The 24,262-nt window shown below is 35.2% G+C and overlaps 4 protein-coding genes across 4 annotated transcripts in view; 2 read left to right on the forward strand and 2 right to left on the reverse strand.

Annotated features, from left to right (window-relative positions):
* Positions 1–24,262, forward strand: part of LOC125809614 (protein transport protein Sec61 subunit gamma-1-like) — a 132,902-nt gene that overhangs the window by 49,301 nt on the left and 59,339 nt on the right. The gene's annotated exons all lie outside the window — the stretch shown is intronic.
* LOC125809584 (ABC transporter G family member 11-like) lies at positions 548–3,954 on the reverse strand. Its single transcript, XM_049489176.1, has 10 exons — positions 3,604–3,954; positions 3,201–3,490; positions 2,934–3,105; positions 2,712–2,828; positions 2,249–2,380; positions 1,950–2,144; positions 1,756–1,842; positions 1,386–1,658; positions 1,158–1,265; positions 548–831 (listed from the first exon to the last, which is right to left on the reverse strand). Exons 1-10 carry the CDS (start codon positions 3,952–3,954, stop codon positions 562–564), a joined length of 1,995 nt encoding a protein of 664 aa, XP_049345133.1. The 3' UTR covers positions 548–561.
* Positions 5,246–9,141, reverse strand: LOC125809585 (ABC transporter G family member 11-like). The gene is made up of 10 exons (XM_049489177.1): positions 8,785–9,141; positions 7,856–8,145; positions 7,575–7,746; positions 7,306–7,422; positions 6,880–7,011; positions 6,590–6,784; positions 6,429–6,515; positions 6,053–6,325; positions 5,821–5,928; positions 5,246–5,515 (listed from the first exon to the last, which is right to left on the reverse strand). The coding sequence occupies exons 1-10, from the start codon at positions 9,139–9,141 to the stop codon at positions 5,246–5,248; spliced, it is 2,001 nt and encodes a 666-aa protein (XP_049345134.1).
* LOC125809581 (uncharacterized) lies at positions 12,728–24,253 on the forward strand. Its single transcript, XM_049489172.1, has 7 exons — positions 12,728–13,238; positions 14,166–14,401; positions 18,565–19,255; positions 19,954–20,299; positions 20,470–20,564; positions 21,551–21,745; positions 23,431–24,253. Exons 1-7 carry the CDS (start codon positions 13,056–13,058, stop codon positions 24,181–24,183), a joined length of 2,499 nt encoding a protein of 832 aa, XP_049345129.1. The 5' UTR covers positions 12,728–13,055; the 3' UTR covers positions 24,184–24,253.

The raw sequence follows: 24,262 nt of genomic DNA on the forward strand, positions 1-24,262 counted from the left end.
CCAAATTTGATTAGACGATAAAACTTCAATTTTTCTCATACCCTTCTTACTACTATTTCACATGTTAGTAAAATATATTTAGTAACAGACTAACAGCCATTGACTATGCACATTTCAATTATTTGAGCAGGTTGCCCTTCTTCTGCATTAATAATATAACAAGATATGATTTGGTGTAAACATTAGGTGCGAGTTAGTATTTTAACTACAAGTCCTTTGAAGTAATTACTTCAACTGTTTACTCGTTTCCAGATTGAATTTGACACCCATACGTATGGGGCTGAATGTAGAATATCTGCAAAATGAACCGTTCACTGGGAAAAAATGTGAACACTAAAGTGTGAGACATATTAGTGTTGATTGACTAGGAATGATGAAACTATACTTAAAAATAGTTGTAGACGCACAATTATTTATAAAAACAGTTGAGCACTAAATAATTTCATTTTATTTTTAACTTTGTTTTCTAATTTGATTGATTCCTTTTGATCTAGTTTTTTGCTCCATGATTCTCATATCCTTGGAGAAGGTGATTAAGCAAGAGCATATGGTGCCATTGTCTTAATTCTGATTTGCACCATTCTGCTGCATTTTTCTCCTAGCAATGTAACCTCGGAGCCAAGGAGTAACATCCTCGTTGATCTTAATCATGATGAAGAAGATTACGCGGTAGATGATTATCAAGGAGAAGATGGCACTTAGATCCACCCATTTTGATCTGTTCACGTCAATCTGGAATATATGTTTTAGCGCATATTCACCTGTGATCTTGGGAGGATGAGGACTCTGGTTATCAAATATCAACCCCTTCAAGTCATTTTTGTATTGTCCCTACAGAAACCACCAAATTAGAGTCAAAATAAGACTGGACGGATCTCAACAGATTTTCCATCAAAGGACTACTACACCTACATCCTCACCAAAGAACGAAATTGGTCTGAACATGCCAAGTTAATGCCTATAAAGCATGTACTTTCGTACTTATAACTTATACATTGTAAAATCGTTTATGCTATTAGTGCATTATACATTAACTGCTGAGGCTACTACTAATTCTACTTATTATGGACTGTTACGTGTAATTATCATTAGGCTCTGATGATCTAAACATTTCCATTTTGAGTTTATAACAGGTAAAATCAGAAGCAAATTTTTACCTGTACAGCCCAAAAATCGAAAGTCAAGTAAGACACCGGATAACGCCAGACAGGTTTTGGTATGTCATAGGGGAGTCTGAAGAACCCAGAGACCAGCATAGATATTCCCTGACACAGAAACATACACAATTTTTAAGTGTAGAAAATGGTATGCATCATAACTTTGGATTCTAAGATAATCAAAAAATTTCGTAGTCTAATAAAACGGAAACAGATTAAGTTTACTACCAGAATGCCAGCCCCTATGATGATACCCATGAGGAAATTAGGGACAACACTAGCTATGGCCATCATCAGGCTCTCAACCGCCGTAATGCTGGCATAAAGGGCCAATACAAAGAACAAATAGTGTGAGAATCCTGGATGGAAGTGGACCATGAAGTAGCAGACAGTACCAGAAAGAATTGCAATCAATATAAGGAACGGCATTGCAGATAACGTGTTGCTTATCACAAATACAATGACACCATAATGCCCATTCATCCTTTCCCTTTGAAAAACCTGTTTTGATTGACCAAATTATTAGATTTGTGTGGCAATGTATCATTTATATAGTTAAGGTAGCTTTTTCTAGAGTACTGTCATACAAAGTACGAACTTTCATATCCTCCACGAATGAAGGAAAACCTCCTATCGACATGAATGTCATAAATCCAAAGACAAAAGATGAACATGCAGCTCTTGCCTGCATAATGTCAATTTGATAAGTAGATAAAAAAAACGCGTCTTCTTGTAGGAGACATTAATTACAAAGGAATCAAGTTTAAAATCCCATTAGGAGAAATAAGTTACCTGGATGGAATTATACTTGGTTCCCACATTTAAATAGATGGTTCCAAGGCAGATGGAGACCACTAAGTAGATCACAATCCTCAGCCAGTAATAGCCAAAGTCTCTAGACATATTAACAAACGAACGTTTGGTTAAGGTGTAGGACTGCATAAAGAAACTAGCCTGGCTTCCGTTAGAATCTAGCACTGTTCCTTTCTGTTACAAAAAGAGAGAAGAAAAGAAAGATTACATTTGATGAGAGAAGAAATTAGACAGATGATGAACAAATCAAGATCAAGGTTTGGTACATTAAAACTTACAACTTTGGACAATTCTTCTACTGTTTCATTTGCTACGTAGCAATACTGAGAATGACGATAGAAGTCAACAAGACTTCGAATTACTTCTGCTGTTGTTATCTTGTTTAGAGGATCATCATTGTACTGATTAAACTTATTAAAATAAGAACAGAATAAGTTAAATGAAGGAAGGTGAAGATCTTTCTATCCCAAGCCATGCTAAATACAACGGCAATTTATAGAAATCCATGTTACTGTTGCTTAAAGAAAGTACTACAGAGAGCGGAGATTTAGATATATGGACTCGTGACTATTTTATTGCACTTATCAAAACAAAAAACACATTACACATGGTCTGTAATGTGTATGCTTCAAGTGTTCCCATCTGTGGACAGAATAGCATTACTTATTTAAAAAGCTATTCCCAAAACTAATGCAAACTTTTGGAGTTTGATTAGTAACAAGATGATCGTTAAAGACATACTTTGATCAACTCTCTTAGAGTGGCCTTAACTTTGTCAAAATCAGAGTTACTGCACCGGAGGAAATGATCTGATGGATTTCTGAAAGAAGGACAAGGAAATCCTGCTTCGGCAAAGAACTGCAAACCAAAAACTAGATTTAACTCTAACTACCACATGATGAAAAAGGTATAAAATCCGGAGACAAATGAAGGAGAATCTCGAGTAAGGGAGGTATATCTTGCCTGGTTTGCTGCAGAAGCTTGACCAAAGTAAACTGTTTTGCCTCCGGAAAGCAAGTATAATCTGTCAAACAGCTCAAATACTTCAGAGCTTGGCTGGTGAATTGAGGCTATCACAGTCCGTCCATCTCTGGAAAGACAATGCAGTGTCTGTGTTACGAAGAACGCTGAGGCACTGTCACAAAATCCAGAAAATTTATGGTATTGTTCATCAGTACTGTGCAGTTAACATTGTTAAATAAGTGATCTATTCTTAAGAACATTATCTACCTATCTAGTCCACTTGTTGGTTCATCAAGGAAGAGCAATCTAGGCCTCATTAGAATCGCAAGGGCAATACTAACCCTCCTCTTTTCTCCCCCACTTATACTGCGCAAGTGCCAATTTCCAATAAATGTATCAGCACAATCTTGTAAGCCCATTTGAGTAATGGTGCTCTCAACTAGTGTCCGTTTCTCCGATAATGGCATCCTATCAGGGAGACGCAATTGAGCTGAATAGTAAATAGTCTCCCGAACAGTTAGTGTTCCTATCAACGTATCATCTTGTGTTACATATGCCTGTATTGTAAATCAATTAAAATAACCTCACAAAATTCACCCAGAATAAAAAGGATATTGACAGCACAACACTTCTCACTTGTGTTGCAAATTATAGCCTTAGGACTACTTACTGCAGTTCCAAATGAGAGCTTAGCTTTGCGACCGTTGAGGAGAATTTTTCCAGAGAGGATAGCGTTAGAAGCAAGACGTCCAGAGAGAGCGTCGAGCAGCGTAGATTTACCAGCACCAGAAGGACCCATTAATGCAGTGAATGTTCCAGGTTCTGCATAACCAGTAAGTCCTTCTAATACATTTCTTGTATCTCCATTATTCAGAGTAACCATTACATTTACATCCTTCCAAGCAACATGAGAAGATACGACTATACCATTGGGGCTTTGTGGTTCGCTTGCTTCTTCAATCTCCACAATTGCAGAGGAGGACGAGAACGACGACGACGACAACGACAACGAGTTCCTCATCATCTATATACAATTATATTCTCCCTTTGGTTGTTTAATCAGTTGTCTTCTTCTTGAAATGCATCTTACTTGTATTACTTCTGATGTTTATAAAGTTTGTTTGAAAAAAAAGAACTAGTTAGCTGGTCAGCTCTATACTGGAGTAATAAAGCTAGCAGGTCCCGAAATAAGTGTTGCTTTAACAAAAAAAAAAATGTGCCAAAATTATTCACTTTAGAAATTCAGTATAAGAAATAGTGAAATTGTTTGCAACAATAGGGGTAACTTAATAAACTATACCTTCTATTCATTTTTTTCTCAATGGGCGTGAAATCATTTCACTGAAATGACCTAAATCCACACTTGTTTTGGAACAGATGAAGTAGTATATTGAAAATTAAAGCCTTTGAATATAAAATTTTTGAAGTGTTCGTTTGAGAGAATCTTATAGATCCTAAAGAAGGAAGCATGGAAATGCTGGGAATATTTATTTTTGGGAGAGTGAGCGTGATATACAATATCCCTGCCAAGTTGCCTCATTCTGCAATATTGTTAGTGATATTAGAGAAAAAATCAACTGAAATCAAGCAACAAATCATTGGTCAACTAGATTTTTTTCGATTACAACTAAGTAAATCACATTATATTTGTATTAGAATCAGAGATATGCATGCCTTAATATATCTTAATTTTAGGAATTGTATAAAATCTTTCACATTGACTGCAATTGTTTACATATATAATCCGTAGTAAAGGAAACTAAAATTTCTATTGTCAAAACTCGTATTATATGTATGAGGTCCAGCCCCTATCTTCACTTTTCTTTTGGCTGTGATTTGCACAGATTGCACTGGCACACATTCGTTGAAAATTGGCAACCGCTCAATTAATACAAGGGAGAAATATTGGCACATTTCATCATGTACACCAACATACAGAGGAAAGTATTAGAGAGCAGAGTAAGGTATATCATAGACTATATAAAAAAAGAAAATAGTTTGTGAAGAAAAAATAGAGTGTGAGTGATATTTTTATTGAGACAAGAAATCAAAAGAGAGGTTTTTTTTTTTTGAGTGTGTAGTGGTATTTGTAGTATTTTACTCAAAGCGTACGAAGTGTAAAAATTCTTTCTATAGTGAATATGTGAATGCAACTTTATATGTGACTTATTAGAAGAAGAATAAACAAATGATAGGCTTCTATTTTTACTTTGTTTTCTAAGTTGATTGATTCATTTTGATCTTGTTATTTGGTTCATGATTCTCCTATTCTTGGAGAAGGTGATTAAGCAAGAGCATATGGTGTCATTGTCTTAATTCTGATTTGCACCATTCTGCTGCATTTTTCTCCTAGCAATGTAGCCTCGGAGCCAAGGAGTAACATCCTCGTTGATCTTGATCATTATGAAGAAGATCACGCGGTAGATGATTATCATGGAGAAGATGACACTTAGATCCACCCATTTTGATCTGTCCACATGAATCTGAAATGTTTGTTTTAGCGCATATTCACCTGTGATCTTGGGAAGATCAGGACTCTGGTTATCAAATACCAACCCCTTCAAGTGGTTTTTGTATTGCCCCTACATAAACCACCAAATTAAACTCAATGGATTCATATATCAAAATAAGACTGGACGGATCTTAACAGATTTTCCATCAAAGAACTACTACATAGATATCTACATCTGTCATCAAAGCACATAATTGGTCTGAACATGCCAAGTTGGTGCTTAATAACGCATTTCTCTTTCGTATGCTTTATTTTTAAGGCTACTAGCTAAGTCTACTTATTATGGACTGTTACGTGTAATTATCTTTAGGCTCTGGGGATGTTAACATTTCCATTGCGAGTTTATAATAGGTAAAATCTGCAGCAAATTTTTACCTGTATAGCCCAAAAATCGAAAGTCAAGTAAGACACTGGGTAACGCCAGACAGGTTTTGGGATGTCATGGGGAAGTCTGAAGAACCCAGAAACCACCATAGATATTCCCTAACACAGCAAACATACACAATTGTTAAGGGTAGAAAATGGTATGCATGCATTAATACTTTCGATTCTAAGATAAGCAGAAAATTTTGTAGTCTATAAAACAGAAACAGATAAAGTTTACTACCAGAATGCCAGCCCCTATGACGATACCCATGAGGAAATTAGGGACAACACTTGCTATGACCATCATCAGGCTCTCAACCGCCGTAATGCTGGCATAAAGGGCCAATACAAAGAACAAATAGTGAGAGAATCCTGGATGGAAGCGGACCATTAAGTAGCAGACGGTACCAGAAAGAGTTGCAATCAATATAAGGAACGGCATTGCAGATAATGTGTTGCTTATGACAAATGCAATGACACCATAATGCCCATTCATCCTTTCTCTTTGAAAAACCTGTTTTGATTGCAAAAATAGGACCAAATTATTCGAAATGTGTGGCAATGTATCATTATAGAATTAAGATAGCTTTTTCAAGAGTGTCATACAAAGTACGAACTTTCATATCCTCCACGAATGAAGGGAAACCTCCTATCGACATGAATGTCATAAATCCAAAGATGAAAGCTGCACATGCACCTCTTGCCTGCATAATGTCAATTTGATAAATAAAGCAAAAAATGCGTCTTCTTAAAAATCCCATTAGGAGAAACAAATTACCTGGATGGAATTATACGTGGTTCCCACATTAAAATAGATGGTTCCAACACAGACGGAAACCACTAAGTAGATCACAAGCCTCAGCCAGTAATAGCCAAAGTCTCTTGTCATATTAACAAACGAACGTTTGGTTAAGATGTAGGACTGCATAAAGAAACTAGCTTGGCTACCGTGAGAATCTAGCACTACTCCTTTCTGTCACAAAAAAAAAAGGATCACATTTTATCAAAGAAGAAACCTCGACAGATGATGAAGAAATTAAGATCAAAGTTTGGTACATTAAAACTTACAACTTTGGACATTTCTTCTACTTGTTCATTTGCTAAGTAGCAATACTGAGAACGGCGATAGAAGTCAACAAGACTTCGAATTGCTTCTACTGTTGTCATCTTGTTTAGAGGATCATCATTGTACTGATCAGACTAATTAAAATAAGAACAGAATAAGCAAAATGAAGGAAGGTGAAGATCTCTATATCCTAAGCCATACTAAATGTTAATGTTGCTTAAAGAAAGGACTGTAGAAAGAGGAGACTTATATGGATCAGTGACTATTTTATTGCACTTATCAAAACAAAAACACATCGTCTGTAATGAGTAAGCTTCAAGTGTTCCCGACTGTGAACAGAGTAGCATTACTTATTTAAAAAGTTATTCCAAAATCTAGTGCAAGCTTTTGGAGTTTGATTAGTAACAAGATGATCTTAAAAGACATACTTTGATTGAGTCTGCTAGAGTTGTCTTAACTTTGTCGAAATCAGAGTTACTGCACCGGAGGAAATGATCTGATGGATTTCTGAAAGAAGGACAAGGAAATCCTGCTTCTGCAAAGAACTGCAAACCAAAAACTAGATTTAATTCTAACTACCACATAATGTAAAAGGTATAGGGTCCGGAGACGAAAATGATCCATTTTGACCATTGTATGTCTCAAACATGAGAAAATAGAATGATGGAGAGTCTTGAGTAAGGGAGGTATATCTTGCCTGGTTTGCTTCAGAAGCTTGACCAAAGTAAACTGTTTTTCCTCCAGAAAGCAAGTATAATCTGTCAAACAGCTCAAATACTTCACTGCTTGGCTGGTGAATTGAGGCTATCACAGTCCGTCCATCTCTGGACAGACAACGTAGTGTCTGTGTTACGAAGAATGCTGAAGCACTGTCACAAATCCAATAAGCTGATTTTATCTGATGTTGTTCCTTAATTAGGTAATTCAAAAACTTAACATTGTTAAACACAATTGAGTTATGACCTTAAGAACATTTACCTGTCTAGTCCACTTGTTGGTTCATCGAGAAAGAGTAATCTAGGTCTCATAAGAACCTCAAGAGCAATACTAACTCTCCTCTTTTCTCCTCCACTAATACCGCGCAAGTGCCAATTTCCAATAAACGTATCAGCACAATCTTGTAAGCCCATATCAACAATGGTGTTCTCAACCAGTGTACGTTTCTCCGATAATGGCATCCTATCAGGGAGACGTAATTGAGCCGAATAGTAAATCGTCTCCCGAACCGTTAGTGTTCCAATCAATGTATCATCTTGAGTTACATATGCCTGTAGTGTATATCAATTTGTCAGTTAATCAGGTGTCGTGCTGAAGCTAACAAATTAGGCCTTGAGAGATGATAGTGAGACTATAAAAGAGAAATATACCAAACATGGTTCAATCCATTGACCTACATCCACATGCGGCAATGAGCAATTCACTGTATAAAAGAGAGTACAAAAATCGAGAGAAATGACCTCATAAAACTTACCCAAACAAAAGAGAGTGTCAGGGTAACCAATTGTGTCTAACTTTCCATTTCTGGAATAGTTACGGAATCTTCATGGATAGGATCAAACCTTATTCCATTGTGTTTACATGAGGTTCCTCTTTAAGAAAGTCTACAATAATGCTTAGTTGATCCATGATTTATGTTTCATCTTTCCTTTGTTCGAGAAATATATCCATCAATTGTAATTCTTTCTTTTTTATTCTTGATTTTCCGATTGATATGTTTAAATCATGTTCATGGATTAACGAAAATCTTACATATTCTCCCCCTAAACTAGATTCTCAGAGCTCTTAGGACTATGTTGTGAATGCTAACAAGTGAAAAGGAAGGAGCCTCAATTTAAGAAGACCAAAACATTTTCAAAAAATCCAATTATGGTACGAAAATATAAGAGTAGAATTAACTAACTACTTACTGCAGTTCCAAATGATAGCTTAGCTTTGCGACCATTGAGGAGAATTTTTCCAGAGAGGATTGCATTAGAAGCAAGACGTCCAGAAAGTGCGTCGAGCAACGTAGATTTACCAGAACCAGAAGGACCCATTAATGAAGTAAATGTTCCAGGTTCTGCATAACCAGTAAGTCCTTCTAATACATTTCTTGTATCTCCATTATTCAGAGTAACCATTACATTAACATCCTTCCAAGCCACATGAGCAGATACGACCATACCATTGTGTCCTTGTGGTTCACTTGCTTCATCAATCTCCATAATAACATCGTCATTCGACGATGTAATTACAGAGGACAACGATGAAGAGGAGTTCCTCATCGTCTATATATATACAATTAAATTCTTCCTTTGGTTGTTTAATCAAATGTCTTCTTCTGCTTGAATTCATCTTATACATGTAATACATGTGGTGTGTATGAAGTATATTTGAAGAAAAGATTGCAGGTCAACTCTATACTGGAGTAATAAAGAAACAAATGAGGGGAGATAGTAAATTACTTCCGCCATTTCAATTTATTTGCTTTACTTTCATTTTTGTCGGACTTTGTATGTTTAGTTTAAAAAGATCAAAATTCAAAAGTATTTTTTACTTTGTTAAATTTCATGCAAAATCAAATCAGACAAATAAATTGAAACGGAGGAAGTACCAAATAGTACATTGAAAATTGAAGTGTTCTCGAGAGAATCTAATGAATCCTAATGAAGAAAGGAAGCGTGGAAAAGCTGGGAACTTTTTTATTATTTATTTAGGAGTGAACGTGATATACATAACCCTGCCCGATACCTTTTACTTAGTCATGTAAAAATTGGCTAGAATTTCAACTATGTGTGTCTGGATCTTTTTGGCAAAAAAAAAAAAAAAGTATTCTTCAGATTTCAACAATCCAACACACCATTCAATATATCTAAGTCAACTCCAAATAATCTCAATTCTCAAATTTGAAATTTAAGTTACATAAATCATAAAGAAAAATCTCAATCATCAATTTATCAAAACAATTATAAACCTAACAATTTCATTTAATACCTTTTAATTTTTTTCCATATATGACTAATGCAAGTGAAAATTGCTTAGAATTTTAATCATGTATATCTGAAAATAAAACAAGTGTTTTTTTTTTCAAAATAGACCCCTTTATCTAAAACTAGGTAAATTGCCCATGCTTCGCGCGTTAATGAACTACGTCAATAATCTACTTCTGAACATTTGATAATATAAGTGTTTTCGAGTGGGTACAACCCTACGATGAATTGTCAAGAATATTTTATCCAAAGATGAAATAAAATATTTTTTTAATCTTAAAACCAAAAAGATTTGATTCTTATGCATTTTGTTATTAATTCTTCATTTTACCGTAGTTATTCATCACTTAAGTCTTTAGAAAAGATATGTAATTGTTTCATTGTCTATATTTGTATTTTAAAAAAGTGGTATATTCATCAATTGCGAGAGTTTTTCTCCTATTCAAAGCCTCTACATACAGAATCTTAATATTATACATCTTATATAACTAGTTGTGCACTTGATAAGTTAATTAATATTTAAAAACACATCTCTTAGCTTGTTGTTCAATGAAATAATGTCGCTCAAATAATTTGGACTAAATGATGTCTTGGCAAGTCCCTTATTCAAAATCATTCGCAGTCGATGACACTACTTTGATAGCCAAAAAGCATATTTTGTTGTTTATGTTTCAATAAATATGGTTAAAACTTTATTTATTTTTGCGACTTTTAATCTAATGTTTATAAGGAGATAATTATTTCTTTAATATTTGATTGATATGGATTATCCTACTTTGAGGGGTAATTCATCGACTCCAATCCAACATTTGAACCCCAAACTGTTGATTCAGGTTGAGTACAATACTTACCATCCCACTACATTCCTTTTATTTTTAGATGTCACCAATCGATTGAATGCCTCAATAAGATAGAGAGTTGAATAACTAAAACGCCAAGGTAGTGTGGAACCACCATAACTTCTGAACACTCAAATGTCCCTTCTTAGACATCCCATGGATCTTTTAGCCACTGAAAACTCTATAGAGATCAAAGCCATTTATTTTACAAGTTTAAGAATTTTAATCTACATGACACCAATAGTTTAATGATTACATCAAACTCTTGATTAACATATCTTTAATTCAACATAATGATCAAAAGCATAAACATAAACAACAAAGTTTAAAACATGTACTAAAAACAACAATTAATAATATAAGCATAAATTAATGGCTGTAAAAAACATACCAGGATCTGTAACAATAGAATGAAACAAAAAGGAAAAAATTGAGTCCACTGAATGCACATTGTCCCCTTAAAGAAATCATTCCCCTCTAGTACCCGAGGTTTAAAGGAATAGATCCTCTCAAGATAGAACGATTATATTCACCAGTGTATTGATACAAAAACAATAGTGTCAGTGAGCCACGCAACAGGAGCAAAGTACACAAATACTTAATTGTGCAGAAGAAGAAGAAGTTCAGAATTTTCGTGGTTTTAAAATGAGAGGAAATTCCTCTATTTATAGACAACAAAGGGTAGTGTGAATAAATGTTTATTGTGCCTTATCAAAAAGGTCACAACTCTTTGGAAAAGTCGCAACCTTTCATAAAAGTCATAACTTTTCATAAAAGTCGCAACTCTTCATAAAAGTTGTAATTCTTCATAAAAGTCGCAACTCTTCGTAAAAGTCGCTTTCATAAAAGTCACAACTTTTCATGAAAGGGAAGACTAATTTTGGAAATAAATAAATTAAAAGGCAATCCTGGTTGTGGTGGCGCCACGTAGGTGGGCCTATGGTTCCTTTTATATATGATACTAGTAGAATTACCCGCGCCTTGCGCGGAAATTTAATATCACGGAATTTATAAAATAATACTTAAAACCTATCAGTCATTAAAACCAAAACACTATGTTATCTTACATACAAGATTACGTGATAACGAACATTATTAATGTAAAGAAAAATGAAAATTATAACATTTTATCATTTATCCTTAATAACATTATCATAAAGTAATGACTATAAAAATACAGGATCAGTAACATAAACAATGGTGTCAGTGAAACACTCAACAGGAGCAAAGTACACGAATATTAATTGTGCAGAAGAAGAAGAAGAAGTTCAGAATTTTCGTTATTTTAAAATGAGAGGAAATCTCTCTATTTAAAGACAACAAAGGGTAGTGTGAATAAATGTTTATTGTGTCTTATTGGAAATGTCACAACTATTTGGAAAAGTTGCAATCCTTCGGGAAGGTCACAACCTTTCATAAAAGTCACAACTCTTCATTAAAGTCGCAAATTTTCATTAAAGTCGCAATTTTTCATAAAAATCACAACTTTTCATGAAAGGGAAGATTAATTTTGTAAATAAATAAATTAAAATGAAATTTTGATTTGTGATGGCGCCACGTAAGCGGGCCTAAGATTCTCTTATATATATATATAATATGATTAATTGAGTAATAAATATTTATTATGCAAAATAAAACACAACGCCAATACCAATTAATTGGTGCTGCCAAAATAGGGCACCCCATGTCATTTTCAGGTGCACGTTACCCGTTTATTTTCCTGATTTGGGCCAGGACAGGTAAGAATGATGGAATAATGCTAGGAGTGAGGAGTCCAATAGAACCAGCATGCATGGACCACACCAATATTCAAAAAGTACAATTTTAAAGAAAATATTACTTATCCATTTTAATTTATGTGTCAGACTTGACACAAAATTAAAAATAATTACAAATAATCTTTTAAATATTTATGATGTAAAATTATTATTTATTTGTTTTTGGAACCTTAGATAAGCCGTAGTAGTTACAATAGTATAAATCCCACTATTTTTTAGGCCCACTAAAAGAAAAACTGTGCCACGAAAATTGGCAGATACGTGTTCCATACTTCCAACTTGATTTCTTAAAGAAATTCAAAAAATCTACTAACGCGTTGGTCAGAATTTGGTCATCAACTTCACTTGAACCATGCTTATATTAGTACTTTATTCCCCAGAATTTCGTTTAACTAGTTAAACGGTTTCCTTAACAAGTGTGACCTATTTTCTCCTCTATTTCTCTCGAATCCCTTCTTCATCGTGTTGAAATTGGTCAAAAGAGTGAAAGGATCCGAAGATTTATGTAGCCAAAATGATGGATTTGTGATAAGCGAAGCTTGTAACTGGTAATTTTTGAGCTTGTTGGGCAAATTTTAGGAGAAAGAGAAGGATGTTGCTACTATTTATAGTGTTTATTCTGGGAGCTGTAACGGTTATTGCAGTGGAAGCTGTGGGCGTGGTGTTTTTGATACGCTGGTTGAACCGTAGAGTTGCTCGTGAAGTGGATAGAGCGAAACCGGACGGGTCGCTATCGTCTACTGGGGATTTCGATTTCTCGTTGTACCTGAAGCAGGTATGTCAGTTTACTTGCTTAATGTTTATGCTGTTCAATTTGACTGATTGATTTATAGGACAGCTAAATTAACTCGATTAAGTTATTCCTTTTGTAAAATTATGATTTGGAATCTACATTAGAAGTAAATTAACATTTTTCCCATATCTAAGTAGTGAATAAGGGCATTTTGAAGTGTTGGTATGCAGTTTAGGTTGAAATTTCGGGAGATGAAAAGTGCTAGACATTTTGGAATAAAGAGAGTATATGTGATTCTTTGAGACCGTGTGTGTGTGTGCGCGTGGATATTGACCTATTGTAGTCTATTTGGGGACATTGATAGAATGTAATTTGAACACTTGAATGTAGAGATTAGATTAGATGTGTTTTGAGTCTGGTCTATGTAGAGTATTTTTTTTAATGTATTAGATGAGACTTAAGGCTATTGATTTGCATCCGTAACCTTCAGTGTAAACTTGTTACATTGAATAAAAAGTGTGTTCAGTTCAATAATTTCTAAATTGTATTAGAGCAGGTAGAAGTTTTGGTTTCAAGTTTCACCACTGCCCATTATTAAGGAAGGCAGTTCCACATGCTTGGCCTAACAAGAGAATAGTGTGTTAAGACATTGTTAAAAAATAGAAGTGTCAGACTTTTTTATAACCGTGGTATCTGGGCTAACTTCTTTTTCAGACTTTTTAGGATATTATTACCTTAAAAGATATTTTGTTTTTAAAAATAATATAATGTTATAATAATATCTCATTAACACTGTTTCTTTTTCATAATTTTGTTAAGAGATAAGTGTTCTCAGAGATAACTGATAATTGCTCACAAGCACACATTGTGCATCAAATTTGTTTTTCAATTCAAGTTCCTTTCACATTTTCATACTTGATCAGTTTCAACTTACTGTCTTGTTGCTTATGTTCTGCGTCTGCTTCCCAGGGGATAGTCTGGGTTCTAGAATCTGAAAGAATACCAAAGGCTCTTCCTGTGGACAAAGCCGTGACGCAGCAAAAAAGCAAGAAGGAGATCTTAGAGGTTACACCTACTCAGAAATTTGCCCAAATCAAGGATCATCATCTCGTACTAACAGAGTCAGATGGTTCCCATGTAGAAATTCCACTGAAAGGTTGCATAATAGCAGCTGTTTCAGCCTCAAGCTTGTCCACTAGAAAATGGTAAGTTTGGAAGTACTATTATATTTTGAAGTGATTTTTGTTGAACCGCCAAACTGTATTTTTTTCTGGTCATGTAAGTTGGTTTGAGTCGTTGGTTTCAAATATAAAATCATTGGCAAGATATGGCACTCGTAGTCCTCTTCTAACAATTTTATGAATATAGTTTTGGAGGCATCAGATCTGGAAAGAGCTATCTAGTCTCTAGCTGCAATTGAGTTATAGGCTATGTCCTTTGTCATGTGGTGCTGGTGGTATAAAAGCTAGGGCAGACATAAATATGAGTACAGAGCATTCTTCTTAGTCAAGTCTGAATTGATCTGGTGGTTGAATGCTAGCTGAAGCACACATATGTGCCTACATGTATTTGTGTAGTTTCATAGAGTGGAAATAGGTTGATCATTTGCTGTTATTTTAGCTAAAGTATTTTTTTGGATTTTCCATATTTGAAGTTCAACTTCAACCCCTGGTTGAGATTTAGGGCATCTGCGGATTTTATAGTAAAATAAGCAAGCTAAAATTCTTTAAAAGAAGTATGCGGAAGTAGTTGAATTGTGTGCTATGTTCTAAATCTGTGTGCTGGATTGCTGGCAGCAGGAAAGCTAGAATAGATATAAAGATGAGCCAAAATATTCTTCTTAGTCTGAGCGTGAAATAATCTGGTTGTTGGAAGCTGGTTTCCACAAATTTGCCTACATGTATCTCTGTAGTATCATTGGGTGAAAGTAGGTCACTTGCTGCTCGGTTTTAAAAGTATAAAATTTTCATGATAGTACTTGTCATTACTTTGATGATCAGATTCTGGTTGTGTGATTTTGGGACAACTGCAGAATTTTTTAAATAAGAAAGCTAAAATTAATTTTAGAAGAAGTAGACAAAAGATAAAACCCCAAATACCCGTTTTCTCTACTATCAAGAAGTTGATGGATAAATTATTGCCGCTAAGGCAAATGTAAAACAGATCTCTCTTGGTGCCCATAATAGATTCTACTTTTCCTAGAAAATCTTAGATTTCATTGAATTAGGTTGAAGATGGAAGTCTGACTTGCATTATGCACCAAAATCAATGCTCTAATGGTTGATTCCTCTCACTCTCTCTTTTTTTGGTTGATGCACTTAATCTCCACCAACATTTGCTGTAACAAACACGAGCTAGAGGAAAAGAAAAAGTAGTAGCATAATTAGGTTTAAGGTTCCTATTTGAGGGTAATGTTTTGTTTTTATACTTTTTTTGTTTATGGGTAAGTAACTAAGTATCACTTGACACGTCATACATCATACTTTGCACGGCAAATTGAGATTACATGATACATTCATTGGCTGGCTGATTTAGTGAGGTACAATATCTAATGCTGTGCAATGTGGTATAATCTACCATGGTATTTGAGAAGATGACTAATGGAATTGAGATTTTCGGGAACGAAGACTTGAGGTTGAATTCTGTTCCTTGTGGTAGAAAATGATGAGTTAGCGTTTCAACATTTACTTTTTTGAAGAATTAACCTAAATAGCCGTCCATCCAACCGCTTTAACTATAAATAACCGGCAGTTGTACAATATATGTATTTGTCATTTATTATGTGTAAAATCAGTGTGTTATCTATTTCTACCGGCTAGGAAAAGTAAACAGTAAATCCGCGCGGCTACTTCTTTCCACCCACATTTTGAACTTCATTCAACTGAAACTGGCATCATCCTTGACTTCTTAAAAGTCTGACTTTATTGTTATTTCTCTTAATCAAATACCGGTGACTCATGTGACTGACCATAGGCTGCTTTCATTTGTTTAATGCATGGGCTTCTGTGTATGATTTGGTAATGTTCCCGGAGAAATATATGCAGAAAGAGTAAAGTCTAATAGATTTCCCTCATATGTTGGGCTGCAAGAAAGTAGTCTTCTTACTTCTAGTTGAGTTTTACCTACTCTCTTAATCAAACTTGGACAATCATTTTTTTCTGGACAATGTTGAATTTCGTTTTTCATAGGTGGTTGACCATGAGAGCAGATTAACTTTTAACTTTACTTGCTAGGCATTGTCATATTCACCATAGATTGGTGGGTGTCAATTAGATCGTTAGCTCGTTTGTGGTGCTTGTTCATTATATAAAGAAGCACTTTGTTGCTCACTTTGGAGCTAAAGGTAACATAATGGAACAATGCTATGCAATTTTCTGTACTACTTTCTTTTTTGTCTTCCATTGCTTTTTGTCTAGGATTTAGATGTGACTTGCAATACCTGTGCAAGTCTCACTCTTTTTCTTTTGGCATAAAAAGTGAGTGAACCTCCTGACATATCCTGATTAGACTTTGTGCTATTATTACAATCTTTATCGTTCATGGTTGATACTGGAACTTGTGGGATCAAGAGCAAACCTCATTCTAATATTATAGCTTGATTTTGTTCCCTTCGTCTTTAGGACAAACTAGTTAAATTTTTTGTATAATATATGATATAGTATGATAAAAACTTTCATAATTACTAAATTGGACAATTCTGGAAAGAAGGAAAGATTTATATTAGTTTTGGTCAAAAAAAGTGTATATAAATGGAATGACGCCCAGGTGTATGAAATTTTTTTGTGATTCCTCTTCTCTCTTCAACAAAGGCCTAGCAAACCTCTTTCCAGGAGGTACAATACAAAGAGTGAAGCTTGAGTAGGTTACTTTGAGTGACCTTCATGGCGGGTGTTCCGGTCTTAATGAGTTTGGAAAGAAGGTCAAGGGTGATCAGTAGACAAAGACAAAGGAAGAGGAGAATGGAGATGACCTCTCTGCTGACCTGTGAACAGGCTTGCTTATACTGGCACCCAATGTGAAAAAATAGTTAATAATAGGTGATAGCATCATATGACAGTTAATCAGTTTGGCTTTAATTGAAAATGGAGTTAAGACTTCCTGAGAGAAAAAGAGAAGTGTGAAAATAAGTTAATAACAGGTTAAAAACAAGCTACAGAAACATCTTTACAAAGGAAAACAATTTTCTACTAGTGTTACTGCACTTTAAGGGGTCGTTTGGTTTGAATACTAGTTATGATTCGATTAATTATGATGGGATAAGTTATGCTAGGATTAGTTATGCTTAGATTATTTTTTATTGAGTGTTTGGTTTGTTGTATTCAAAATAAATGCATTACATAAATTCTAAGAACAAGTTGTTTGTTTACAAAAATACCCTTCACTTTATTTAGCTTTTTATTATTTCTTTGCAAGCTTTAGTTAGTCATTCTTAAAAATAAAATTTCATCTTATTTAGCTTAAATATTTTTGTGTATGCATTCCCACGATGGTACAGTATGTATTTAAAAATAAAAATTCTTCTTGTTTAGCTTAAAAATATAATTTTCATCTTTAGTTTGTTAAAAGTAAAAGAGGATTTATGAGAAATCAAAATGTAAATAAATTCATAAATAAAAAATATATTTATATAGTGTAATTTTTTAATAGAAAAATATGAAGAATTATCGTAAAAATAAGGAGTAGTAAAGGTTGTGAATGTTATTATATATAGAATATATTAAAAATAGTGTAAATATACATGAATGTGAAAAGTGATGTATAAAAAGGGTTTAAAGGGATATCTTTGCCATTTTACCTTTATCCCGGAATAAATTATCCCGAGATTACTATACAGCTATACCCCACCCAAAGGGAGGGATAAGTTGTCCCGATACTAATTATTAATCCCGGGCAAGCTATCCTGGACTTGCCAACCAATCAACAAATTAGGTGACATGATAATTTAATCACAAGACTATTTGGCGTTATCCTTCACACCAAACGACCCCTAAGTACTGTAAGAAGCCAGTAGAAAGCAATATATAAAGAATAAAATATCAGGTGAAATTTATCTAAAAATATAAGAAATAAGTTATTCCCTTACAAATATAAGTGGAACTTAACAATATATTATATAATTGAAATGGTCCATATTCTTTCAAGGGATCTGTGAAAGTTCGGAGTACAAAAATTCAGAATGCAAGAGGTAAACAATTCAGAAAAAAATTGACTTCTTTAAAGAAGGTAATATTATTTACCTTTTATGTAGAGAAGTTAATCTCCTTTTATTTAGCACACGGTGAAGTAAGTGGCTTGTCTAATTGTTTGGCAGAGAAGTAATAACAATAACTTACAACTTCACTTGGTGTTATCTGCTGCAATCTTACAGGGCAAAAAGATATCCTATCAAAATAGAGTGCAGAGCATCAACTTCATATGAAGGAAGTAGAATACTGTACATTTATCTTGAGACATGTTGGGAGAAAGAAGCATGGTGCAAATCCCTTCGTCTTGCTTCCTGCGAGGACCAAGTAAAACTTATGTGGTTTGCCAAGTTGAATATAGAGTTTCAAAATTACCTGACGTCATTAAATGCAGGTTATCCTTCATTTATGAAACCGTATTCAAGTGTTACTGCTGATTTAGGTGATAAATCAAGTAAGTTTGATGGTTCCTCATCAAAAGTTCGGCAATTCCTGAAAAAGCTTGGCAAGAAAGCTTCTAAGAGAATTCCAGAAAATAAAGGAAGCGGCATTTCAACGTCAGATCATGAAGAAAGGAAGATAAGTGAGAGAGCTCAATCCGTACAAGACCTTGCTTTTGCTGGTGGAGGTGTCAAGTTGGCTCCAACACGAAAACCTCTTGATTTTTCTACTAAGGACGTTGTAGTGCCTTCATCTACATCAACATCTACTGGATCAGGAAGCCGGAGTCAAATGTCTGTTACTTCTGATGCAGATTCTGATGAGAGAATTTTTGGTGATGAAGGAACTCTTTGTTGGAACTTGTTGATATCCCGTTTGTTTTTTGATGCTAAAGGAAACGACCAGATGAAAACCTCTTTGCAAGCTAGGATTCAGGTTTGCAATCTCCTTTCTCTTTCCATTAGTATATGTTTCTTGATTTAAGCTTTTTGGTTACTGACATTATAATTTGCTCTAACTATTGCTTTTGAAGCAAATGGAACATCTTTTGCACTTAGTAGCGTAAGTGGAAAATTAGCAATTGAGTTTTGTCAACTGCAAGTGTTTGAGTAAGAAAGAATTTGGTTCCATTATATTTATAACCTTTCAGTTTTAGAAATTGGGTCTGGAATGGTTGATTTTCTCCTCTTCCCCAATATAGTCCCACAAGTGAGGTCTGGGAGGGTAGAGTTACACTCTACCGTACCCCCTACCTTGGCAAGTAGAGAGGTTGTTTTCAATAGACCCTCGACTCAAGGAAAGCAAAAAGACAACATTTATGGAGACATAAGCAGTAACAACAGCAGGATAGTAAGAAAGTAGAGGCATACGAGACAACAAGTAGTAATAGAAAACTAAGAATGAGAAATATAGAAATAGCAAAATAAGAAAAATACCGAAAATAATATGAATACTACTAGCAGGAGTTCCTTTGCAAGTTATAATAGCAGGATATTTGTTTAATGCTTTATTTGAAGCTTCATAGGTATGTATGTTTCATTGTGATATTTTATGCGTCTTCCATTATTATATTAAACTAAAGAGAAATTTTCTTTGTCGAACTGACTTATGATTCTGTGTGTTCTTACTTGTAGAGAACGCTGTCAAATATACGAATTCCTAGCTACATAGGCGAAGTGACATGTACTTCTGTTAATATTGGTAACCTTCCTCCCTATATACGTGCAATGAGAGTTCTTCCCTCAGACATGAAAGAGTTTTGGGCCTTCGAAATTGATCTTCAGTATTCTGGTGATGCAATCTTGGAGGTCGAGACGAGGGTAGCAGTTCAGGACCTTGATTTACCTGAAGGTGATGAACCAGAAACAGAATCCAGTGCTATTCATGATGTGAAATATGATTTACTAGAAGGGGTTGAGCAGTTTGGAAAACAAAAGCATTCTGAAGTGAACGGTGATAAGATGGACCAAACCAAGGAAGGTAATATTTCTTATGATGCTCTCAAAATTTTGGATTTTGCAATCAAAATATGTTAATTTGGTTGGGCATGCTGTTTATTTGTGCAGTTATCTAAAGGGAGTAGTCAACTATTTCTGAAAGAAAAACTATTTAGATGGTTTTCAAGGTGTATTAACCATGTGAATTTTCAGATGGGATGAGAAGCTCCAATAGCACACCAAATGTGTTGCCTCAAGTTTCTAAGTGGAAGTCTATCTTTAATTCTGTTGCCAAGCAGGTCTCACAGGTTGGTTACAACTATTTTATTTAATATAATGGGCTGTTCGGTCTGTACAGATAGGGTGGAGGTGCTTATTTAATCCTTGTTTATGTACAGGGTAGAGCAGTTTAGTATCTCACAAGGCTCATAATCTTGATGTCAAGGGTTCAATTTCTGTCAACATCTAGTTTAGTATCTCGCCACAAGGGTTTTCTCTTCCAAATTAATTTTTCTAAAAAGAAAGAATGCAACAAACTGGTTATAGTTATGACAACCCAAGAGCCAAAAGTACAAAATCCCTTAATAGTCCTCCAAAGGAAATGAGCTAAAGAAGAGTTCTTGTCACAAGATCCCTTGGATTCAAAGAGCTTAATTGACCTTGGTTTTCCTTGTTTAATTCCCTCATAGTCCTCAAGGCTTAAAGTCATGATACATGATCCTTTGAGCTAAATCTTGGAGATCTTGTAATTTCTTAGCTTGATTCCTTGTAAATGGTCTACTTGAGGGATTCACTTCTCTTGGGTTAGTCAAAATCTACAGGTTAGCCTATGTTTATGCAACTTACATCCTAGAATACTTATGTAAAATACAGAAAAACTTCAGCAGTTCTTCTGACGTTGACTTGAAATGACCTCTTTATTAGTAAATGAAGGAACTATAGTTGATGTCATTAAGTTGACCTTAGTATCCGTTAGTTTACAACAATAGATAACGACAGTAAGACAAGGATACCCTGAGGAGAACAATGGATTCTGAATTATGGTTGAGCAATGGATTCTGAATGATAAAGGATTTACGCGTTATACAATCATGAGAACTTCTGATATGGCAGCATTCTGCTACTGCATGTATTACTCAGATGATTAGTGATTTAATCATATTGTGCCTGACGAAAGCTTTTGAATTTATTGGTGCATGTACTGAAGATCGTAGTGTCTTATTCTTCCTGTACTGTAACAAATTGTGGAAGAAGCTCTTTTGCATTCTAAGCATTGGATCTTTAAACTCTTCAGGTATCACTCTCTCTGGGGATTAGGATCGCATCCATTCAAGGAACTATGAGGCTCTACATAAAGCCACCACCTTCAGATCAAATATGGTTCGGATTCACATCGATGCCCGATATAGATATCCACTTGGACTCTTCCGTTGGGGAGCATAAGATCTCAAGTGGGCATCTCTCTTTGTTCCTAATCAATCGGTTCAAGGTCAGATTGATAATTTCTGTACTACAATTTGATAATGTGTCTATACATCTCTTCTTTTCATTAAGCCCTTTACATGGACTTAATCAGGATTTAAATTTTTTATCATTGGGGTGATTAAGATTGAAATATGTTTACCTTTAACAGTTCTAACACTTCGCTAGCTTAAATCCATTTTTAGTAGGTCAAGGTTTCTAGAGATTATTGTGACAGACTAACAGCAGTGGGTTAACAGACTGGCGTGGTATCTTCTTGAACAAAAAATTCTAGAATATTGAGTCTTAAATATCAAATAATGGGAAACAGCACTTAGAATTTTAGAAATCATCATTACGAAAAGATATAATATAGAGCGGTTTCCATATAAAATCCCAATTCTTTACAATTACGTCTCAATCCCCAGACAAGTTGGTGCCAAGAGTACCTTTCCTAAAATAATCTAACCACCTATCTGTATAAGTGGATATTTCCTACAAAAAAAGGGCCAAAACTACCCCTGAAGTATTAGAATTGGTATAAAAATACCTTCTATCCACCTATTTGACTAAATTTGCGCTCACCACTATTATTTTGGCTCTTTTCTGCCCTAATAACTAATAGTCCATGCCCTATTAAAAAAATCTGTAGTTATTTAATACGTGGTGTCACCTGATTGGCCTAATTTTGGGTCCCATAGTAAAAGCAATTTTTAAAAAGTGGTCTCTCTCTCTCTACACTCACCATTGCCATCCATCCCCCTCTGGCCCACTTCTCCTCTCTTCCACTTTAGTCTTCTTCCTATAAGAGAACTCGTGCGTGCACAAAAGAAAATAAAGGGAAAAGATGGTATTCACATTGATGGTATTCCTCAAGTGTACAAACTACTAAGTTTTTCTCAACTCAATCAGAAGTTCTATTCCTCATACAGTCCACATAGTGTTAAGAGGAGTAATAAGTCCCTATAAATGATCGTAAATGACCAGAAATGCAACGACCTGTGAGTGTCCCATGCTCCATGTCTTCTTTTCCTTCTTCAAAAGGCTCTGCTAAACATTGTTTTCTAGTACCCGACATCACCCACTCAAGTCTAAACCATCTCAGAATTTCTCATCACAAATAAGACGCTATCCAACAATGTAAAAGGAGGTAATTCACATCTTCCCCTGAGCCTTTACATGAAACAATAACTAATACAATTAATCTTCTTCCTCCAAATTCTCCGACATCAAGATCATCCTCTCGCAGCCAGCCATGCAAAAAAACACATGTTTCTCAATACCCTAGGGATGCATTTCAAAATATGTGTGGAAAAGCTGATTAGAAGTTTTTCATAATAGGACACAACAGAAATGACGCCATTTCCCCCCTCCCCCATCTCTACGCATCACGACTATCCTCTGAAGTTCTTTGTTTGTGAAACAACTCTACCAAATTTTGAAATTCTTCAACCTCCCAGCCTTGCAGGTTCTTGTTTTTAGATCATTTCTTTTTGATAAGCTACTAGTTTATTTGTACTTGTTTCATTCCCAACCACCAATGTCTCTGCTTCCTATGGATTGGTTTTATAACAATACGATGCTTGAATTTGATTCTACTTTAAATTCAACAGAGCAATGTATGCAACGTTTCCAATATATTGTTCTCTTTTTGTCATCCATCGGCTGAGATTTCCTTCAGAGGCTTAAGCTGATTCTTCATAACTAATGCAGGGTGCTATTCGTGAAACACTGGTACTTCCAAACTGTGAAAGTGTATCCATCCCATTCATGTTAGCGGAAAAGGATGACTGGGTCCCCCGACAAGTTGCCCCATTTTTATGGCTGAATCGAGAAGGTGCAGGAAATAATGCCAACAGACAAGAAGCATCCAGCTCCCAACCTGCGGATGCAACACGAGTCACTGAAGTTGATAGGGGAGGTACCAATGGTAATGCTGAAAGCAAAACTGAAATTCCAGGAAAAACAGGATGGAGTACTCAACAAAGCAAGTCATTGGATCCACATGCACTATTATCAGTTCCTACGCATAGTCCAGACACAGGAAGCACCTCTAGCAATGGTGGAAGCAATCAAGGGAAGACTAAAAAAGTTGGATGGTCTGCCCTGCAAAGCAAATCACTGGATCCACATGCGTCCCTATCAGTTCCTATAGCACAACCTAGCACAAATAACCAGCCTTCGGAAGAATTGAGAGCACCGTTGTTGAAGCATGAGGAACAGCAAGAGGTTCATCTCAGAAGCACCGAGGAGAACATAGAAGGCAAGTCACCTTCTCGACAACTGTTACTACTTGATGAAAAAAATCAAATTACTGGAGAAGATGATTCAAAGTCTACAAGATTAGGGAGAAGGGCTAGGATGCTTGGTTTGGGGAAGAAAATGGGGGAGAAACTGGAAGAGAGGGCACGTCACATAGAAGAGAAGGGGAGAAATTTAGTTGAGAGAATGAGGGGACAACAGTGAAATAAAGGAACATTGTAAATTTTATAGTATCACCAATTCATTTATTTGCACAAGGCAAGTCCCCAGTGTATCTTGTTAC

Source organism: Solanum verrucosum, unplaced genomic scaffold, assembly GCF_900185275.1.
Source record: "Solanum verrucosum unplaced genomic scaffold, falcon-dt-bn FXZP01000121.1, whole genome shotgun sequence".
NCBI lineage: Eukaryota > Viridiplantae > Streptophyta > Magnoliopsida > Solanales > Solanaceae > Solanum > Solanum verrucosum.